Genomic DNA, 7,755 nt, shown 5'->3' with positions numbered 1-7,755 from the left:
GCAGGCTCAGCGGCCATGGCTCACGGGCCCAGCCGCTCCGCGGCATGTGGGATCCTCCCGGACCGGGGCACGAACCCGTGTCCCCTGCATCGGCAGGCGGGCTCCCAACCAATGCACCACCAGGGAAGCCCAATCACTACTTTTAAAAGTACCTGAACCCCAGTCTTATTAGCTTTTAATTTTAAACCCTGACAGCTTCTCTATGCCACAAATCTTTTTATTCCTAGAACTCCTTATGCTCCAAATTTCTAATTACGTATGAAAATAAACCATAAAAAGAATTCTTTATAATTTTCAGCAGATACCTGCAGCCTCACCTTAAATATGATGACAATGGGTATATCTTCTGACAAAGTATTATGCCTCAAATAAAATCGTCCTTGTTTCACAGCCATATTGGTTCTGCTTTTTTTCTCATGGGTAGAGCTGTAAGGAAACACAAGTTGGTTATGCTACATCCCCACTTAGTTCCAAGCTAGTTAACATGTAGTAGCAAATGACCACCAATCAATAAGACTCAATTGATCAACAACGATCAATGAGGTCCTTCCAAATAGGTGTCTTTTTACACAACTCCTCTCCTGCCTCCACCGCCAACTCCATCAACATTTCAAAACACTAGAATTGTTTCTTTAGCTTTGAGATTACGGTGGAAGTTTTGTGCGTGAATGAGTGACAATCACCAATTCATTTTGACCTACTTCACTTTGATTCCACCTGAACTGCTTTGATCTAGTGTGGGATATATTTCTGATCAATTTTATACATTTGAAATGAAAAACTTCAAAATGAGCCTACACCATAATGGGAAAACTACACGGAAATGAATAAATACTTTGAGTTTTTAAACTAATAATCCAATAAAATATACCTACAATCTTGGTATACAGTGAAGCCAAAAGAAACTAAGGAATCTCCTTCTATTGATCTGTTAGCTGTAATTTTCCTAGTGGATTTAAAAACATTTCCAAGCTTTAATCAACCACAATAATAACACACCCACTACAGGCTGTGTGCACTGTTACTCACTCTACTTACACTAGCTCTCATCTCCTACATACTAACACTTATTTCGAAGTGTTGCCCCCAAATCACGTACGAGGAAACCAAGGCTTAGAGAAGCTAAGTAACTATTCCCCCAACTAGCTCATAGCTAGGAAACAACTGTGGGATTCAAATCCCGATTGCCCTGGCTTCAAAAGCTGCGTACAACAGGAAGATGTGGGTTGCAGAATTATTAGATCTGGATTCAAATGCTGGCTTCCTCATGATCGCTGTCACCCTGTGCTCAAGGCCTGTTACTCAGATGGAAATAAGAGCACTTATCTTGGAGGGCTGAGGTGACAATTAAATATATATAAAGCACCTAGTACACTGCCTGGCTCCTAGTAACTGCTCAATAAATGGGCACTATTGTTAGCTGCCTCTCCACCAGAAAGAAAAATGCAGAAACTCTAAGCCAAGCAGTTCACTGTAGGTTGTCAGAAGAGAAACTCTATTGCATACTGACATTTTAACTATGCCACATTTTTTTATTCCCAGAACTCATTAACATCCAAATTTCAAATTACATAATAATAAGTCAGAGACAAGAAGTTACAGGAGTGATATAAGGGATACTCTTGTAGAAAAATGAGTACACTCTGAAGGAGGTTGGTCTAGAAAACTAACAATGTTAAGTACATGATATACAATTCATTAAGTATAAAATAGTCTCTGATTATATCAGAGTAGGAATACATATGTAAAATGGTGAAAGACTGAAAAGGCACATGAAAAACTAGAGTGGTTTTTTAAATTTCTTTTTTAAAAGTTCCTTTAATGCTATAGATTAATGTAAAGTTCAACTTGAATAAAATAACTAATGGCCTTTTGAGCAATGTCTCACACTTTCATCACTGGAAATTTTAAATCAATACTCTAATGCTTACAGACTTACACAATTAATTGAATGCAGATAGTTTAACTATTACACTGCCTGTTATTGAAGAGAAATAACTGGCTACCTCCGTATTGAACGATAATCATCTGACACTAATGGAATGATCAATATTTCTTAAGAACACCATCCCTGCTATCCATACCTGGTAACTGAAGCACCCACGGCTCCTTTTCTGTCAGCCTCCACGATGATCCTGTTCTTAGACAGCTGCTCTTGAATAAGAATAACTTTTTCTACTCCTTTAACAATGAAGTAGCCCCCTGCCCAAGGGAAACAAGAAAGGTGTCACCAGCTATTCTTCCAACAGTGTGATTTAGTAATGGCAGTGATCTCCTGATCACTCTTCCATCACCTCACGGTGCTGGCCATCACTCAGCTCGAAGGGGTTTGTCAATATTGTTTTACGAATTGGTAATAGTCTCAGCACATAATTTTATACAAATGAACCACAAGATGATAAACTTCTTGAAGACAAGGAACGTATCTTATCGGTCTATGGATCACCAGCAGCTGACATATATGAGAGGTGAATGAAAAAAATGTTAAATAAATTAGCCTTCAGATTTTTTTTTTTTTTTTTTTTTTTTTTTTTTTTGCAGTACACGGGCCTCTCACTGCTGTGGCCTCTCCCGTTGCGGAGCACAGGCTCCAGATGCGCAGGCTCAGCAGCCATGACTCACAGGCCTAGCCGCTCAGCGGCATGTGGGATCTTCCCGGACCGGGGCACGAGCCCGTGTCCCCTGCATCGGCAGGCGGACTCTCAACCGCTATGCCACCAGGGAAGCCCTAGTCTTCAGATTTTATAAGCACAGAATTAACTGACAATCTTCAATATAAGCTAAAATTTGCTCTTAGTTTTCTAACGAATCATTGACAATGGCAGATTAAGATTAGGTTTCCAAAATAATATTCAAAATTCAATAAAACTCGTAAAACATTATGACATACTTTTGCACACAATTCAGAACAGGATAAAGTGAGACTTCATCTTACCTTTAGGATATAAGCAAAAACAAGGCAATATATTTGACTTATGCAAAATCCTGTTTCTAATAAAGTCATGTTCTTTGTTTACCTCTTTCCAAAACCTTCTGGGATTCTACATCAACGCAAATTTAAAGGAATTAGATTAGAGCAACTATAAACTAAATCACTGTGAAACATGAATTAAGGAATTAAAAGAACTTTCTGTTAAGTGCTAAGCTTGAAACTTAAAAAAAATACTGCCTAGAAATAAGTACAAAAATATAACTTAAAAAAATTTAAACAGAAGACCTTCATTTTTTGCCCCTACACGGCATTTAAAACAGCCTGAAGTGAGCTACCTGTGACTTTTCAGATGAGGTAGACAAGGAACTTTGTGAGATTACTCTTGAATTTTTAAGTATACCAAAAGAAACCACTGAGCAAAGAGACAAAGGAAAGCCTGATAAGCCACAGCAGTAAATCAGAACTTGGGGTATTAAAGTTTTAAACTTGAAATGAAAGAGGAAACGGTATATCTTTTAAAAATACAGACTAATAGAATAAAGTTGGAACCAAATTTCTCAATGTTTTGCAAAGTTTTACCCAAGTTGACTATAAAGCAGAAAGGCTGGTATTGTTTCTGAGGAAAAGTGGTAAAACAACAGCAAGAGCAAAACAAAAGCAAAAGAAAAAAAAGAAAAAGGAAGGGGCCCCAAATCAAGAAATCACACATACCTGGATCTAACGGACATTCATTCAGTTTGGCAAATTCTGCTGGTGTTTTTCCTGTAAGAACACAGTTTGAACTACGTAGCATTATGGGCATTCTGTTTAAAATAAAACAAAAGAAAATGTCACATACAGGTTGTCACTGGTAAAAAAGCTGAAAAGAATACATACTGGGCAATGCACACATCACCAAGGGGTCTGCATTCCTGTTTGACATGCTAGGAAAGGCGGAGGGATGGTATTGCATGAAAGAGCCAAGTGAAATGAAGTATTTCCTCAGGCACACTGCTCTTCTGGTACAGATAACAAAAACTCAAATGTGTGGTTTCCTTAAACTTTGCAGACAAGCCTGAGCAAAAGTCACAAATGGCAACACTTCATTTGTGGTAAACAAAGTGACTCCCCTTAGGTAGAAACAGCATAATGAATCAAAGTGCAAGGAACAAGAGACTATCAAAACTAACCAGGCAATTTTGAAAAAGAACTAAGCAAAACTTCTAGAAATGAGAAATGTAAGCATTAACTTAAAAATCTAGGAGTAGGCTGAATAGTAGATTTGATGCTGCTGAAGACAGAATTACTGAACTGAAAAAGAGCTCTGAAGAAATTATTAAGATTGTATTTTAGAGACAGAGATAAAGATATGAGGGTTTCAGAGTACTGGAAGGAAAGAGTGAGAAGGCCTCATGTATGTCTAATCAGATTTCTACACAGTGAGAATATACAGAATGTGTGAGAAGTCCTATTCAAAGAAACAATGGCTGTGAACTTCTAAAAAATGTATGAAAGCATAAACCACACAATATCTATTCAGCATAAATAAAGAGAAAGCCACATCATAATCAAGATGCAAAACATCAAAGACAATGAGAAGATTTAAAACCCAGCCAGGGCTTCCCTGGTGGCACAGTGGTTGAGAGTCCGCCTGCCGATGCAAGGGACATGGGTTCGTGCCCCGGTCCGGGAAGATCCCACATGCCGCGGAGCGGCTGGGCCCGTGAGCCATGGCCGCTGAGCCTGCGCGGCCGGAGCCTGTGCTCCGCAATGGGAGAGGCCACAGCAGTGAGAGGCCCGCCGTACCGCAAAAAAAAAAAACAAAAAAACACCCAGAAAAAAAAAGTCCTCATTTTGACATTTAAATAAAGAAAAAAGACACTGACTAATATATAAGAATATTTAAAAAAATTTTTTAAGAATATTAAAATTACCAGAATAACCAAAAGAAGAATTAAAAATAAGAAACAAAATTTGGAAGAGGAAGGGAGAAGGAAAGTGAATGATACAGATAAACCAATCCACACCTTCTATATTAGGAGTCAAAAAATAGTTGTCTAAAATTGATGTAGCGGGCTTGCCTGGTGGCGCAGTGGTTGCGCGTCGCCTGCCGATGCAGGGAAACCGGGTTCGCGCCCCGGTCTGGGAGGATCCCACATGCCGCGGAGCGGCTGGGCCCGTGAGCCATGGCCGCTGAGCCTGCGCGTCCGGAGCCTGTGCTCCGCAACGGGAGAGGCCACGGCAGAGGGAGGCCCGCATACCATAAAATTGATGTAGCCAGAAAAAAAGGTATAAGCATAGCATTTAAAGTTATGGATGTAATAACCGGAAGAAATAACAGAACTGGTTACAAGGTCAGGAATGGGACTAGGGATGAGGAAGGGTAGGGAGGAAGACTCCTGCTTTGTATCAAATGTTCTTATGTACTATTTGATTTGCTACCAAGTATAAATATTATTTGGATTAAACTAAAAACTTTTTAGTTCAAAAAAACAATTAAATGAAATAATGTTTCCAATTATGGTAGTACATGGTACATATAAGCAGTCTAATTAACAGAGGTCCTTTTTTGGAATGCAGGACTAACAAATGAAATCACCTATCACAGGACCTGGCACCTGGTAGGTATTCAACAAATACCAGTTACATGCCCATCCTTCCCTGCCCCTCTTTAACCCAGGGTCTAAACCCTAAATGTATTTCTGGTTTGCTCCAGTATCTCCTGCCTTTCTTTCACAATACTCAAACTGAATAATCATTTAGCAACAGTCCAAGATTTAACTGGACACAAGTATGGTCCATTTATAAGAAAGAGAGAAGCTCTGATCTTAACACTGATAAACAGTTGTGCTAAGACAAAGATTAACATTTTAATAACCCTACTTCTTTTCCTAAGTGAAGAATGAGGAGAAGGTAGCCAAACAAGCAATGTCTTAAGTGTCTTCTACCTACCTGAGGACCCAGCAGAGTGCAGACAATGACAGTTAGCTGGTGCATATTTAATGAACCAATGGATGTTTATTAAACTCTTAGTATTTTTGAAGGGGGGCGGAACACTTGAGCAGTAGTTATTTGCACTAAGTTTAAAGTCCACCATCATTATTAAACTCATTATTAAATATTGTGGATTTTGTCCATTTCTACAGGAGAATCAATATATTTCCCTAATTAGGAAAAGCAGGCAGCAAAAATGCTAGCTGATGCTATCTATTATTTCCAAACTTGTTCTGGGCAAGTAAATAACTTCTGCCTTAAATACTGCTATAAACACTCATTCTTCCCGGAAAACTCAAAATATGTAAGAATCCACCAAGAAGACCAGACCAGGAGAGTTCAGTGAAATGCTATCTTACCCAATGTTTCCCTAACAGCCTGGAGTTACAGGAGGAATGGAAGCAATTTCCTTAACTTTATAGAAAAGGTTTCACAATTTAAATATAACAACCACAACAACGTGATGGACGCTGCTCCAAGTGCTTTACATGTGCTGACTCACTGGATCCATAAAATAACCCCGTGAAGTAGGTTCCATCTCCCCCATTTTTCAGATGAGGAAATAGGGCAAGAAGAGCATTAGTACTTGCCCGCGGTCACCTCACAGGGCCGCAATGCTGGCAGTGAGGCTCCAGGAGGTGTCAGTCCTCACCTGCCAATGGGTAAGGCGTTGCGGATGATCCTCTGGCTGCCTCGGGTGTATTCAATATCCACTGTGATGGGGGCGGAGTACGTCATGTCCCGCAACCGGCACTGAAAGAGAATCAGACAATCACGGCTCCCCCTCTCTGGAAAAGAAAGGATCCTGGCAGCCTCAAAGAGCTCTTCTCGAGTAGAAGTATGGCCCATGCTGGACTCTGAGCCCTCCATGGAACACAGCTGCCCCCTGTGCTGCCTTAAGGGCACTGGGAGTTACAAGCTTACCTTCTCCATGAGGGGACGATGCCAGCCATGGATCTAGACATTGCCACAGCATCCCCATCCCTGCCAGCCCAGAAATGGGACAATAAATCTGGTACTGATTTTCTTCTCACTGATCTGATGCCATCACCAGTCTGCTCCCATATCTTTGAAGCCATTAGATCATCCTTTGCAAACTGGGTCCTTGTAAAGTCATCAATGTGGCTGGATTATTCAAAATAGTTAACAACCAGTATAATAATAACTAAAGTATGTACACGCACAAACTAAAAGAATTAAACTATATTGCCTTTTATTCTCCAAAAAAACTAAACTATATCACAAAATTCCTTTCCAAGGGATATGTCAGAGCATGAATCACTCAACATATCATTCTAACAATTTCTGAGTCACTTGCGGAACTTTAGAAATTGTTGGTGCGTGCTTTACTTTCACATGGAGGTGACTCACTAAGGGAAGCCCTTGCCTGGGCCATGATCAGGAAACCCCATCAAAATCTCCGATGACTTCTCCATTATATTGATGGTCATCAGGTGCCTTGCAGTCTCAAAAAGAGAATTTCTCTGAACCTCAACCATACAATTCATGATGCTGAATCCTCTCTGGCTTTTACTGCACCAAAGACAGATACAAACTTTTTCTAGCCTAACAGTGCCTAGGATTTAAAAATATTATATAGGCCTATTATTGACCAGTATATTACCTTATATTTAATTATATCAAGACTCCTGCAGGCCTGACCAAAGGTAGGGTGGCATGGTGATCAGAGTGTAGACTCTTATTTTCTGTGCTCAAATCCTGGCTCTACCAATTAAGTTTTTTTTTTTTTTTTTTGTGGTACGCGGGCCTCTCACTGTTGTGGCCTCTCCCATTGCAGAGCACAGGCTCCGGACGCGCAGGCTCAGCGGCCATGGCTCACGGGCCCAGCC

At 40.2% G+C, this 7,755-nt stretch overlaps 1 protein-coding gene across 9 annotated transcripts in view; it reads right to left on the bottom strand.

The window, feature by feature from the left end:
* POLR3B (RNA polymerase III subunit B) overlaps positions 1-7,755 on the bottom strand; it is a 115,048-nt gene that overhangs the window by 95,061 nt on the left and 12,232 nt on the right. For 8 of the 9 annotated variants that reach the window (XR_003680141.2, XR_008617575.1, XM_007100966.3 and 5 more), the window contains exons 6-9: positions 6,558-6,658; positions 3,644-3,735; positions 2,085-2,202; positions 318-426 (exon numbers count right to left, since the gene is read on the bottom strand). Coding sequence is in view for 7 of the 9 variants with exons in the window: in XM_007100966.3 (XP_007101028.1) it covers positions 318-426; positions 2,085-2,202; positions 3,644-3,735; positions 6,558-6,658 (420 nt within the window). In the remaining 2 variants the exon portion in view is untranslated. Of the gene's footprint in view, positions 1-317; positions 427-2,084; positions 2,203-3,643; positions 3,736-6,495; positions 6,659-7,755 lie in introns of those variants that run through there. The other variant, XM_007100970.4, reaches the window with a different exon arrangement.

The sequence above is a fragment of the Physeter macrocephalus genome, chromosome 6 (genome assembly GCF_002837175.3).
Source record: "Physeter macrocephalus isolate SW-GA chromosome 6, ASM283717v5, whole genome shotgun sequence".
Taxonomy (NCBI): domain Eukaryota; kingdom Metazoa; phylum Chordata; class Mammalia; order Artiodactyla; family Physeteridae; genus Physeter; species Physeter macrocephalus.
The sequence above is the reverse complement of the archived record's forward strand: the minus strand, read 5'-3'. Positions and strand labels throughout refer to the sequence as shown.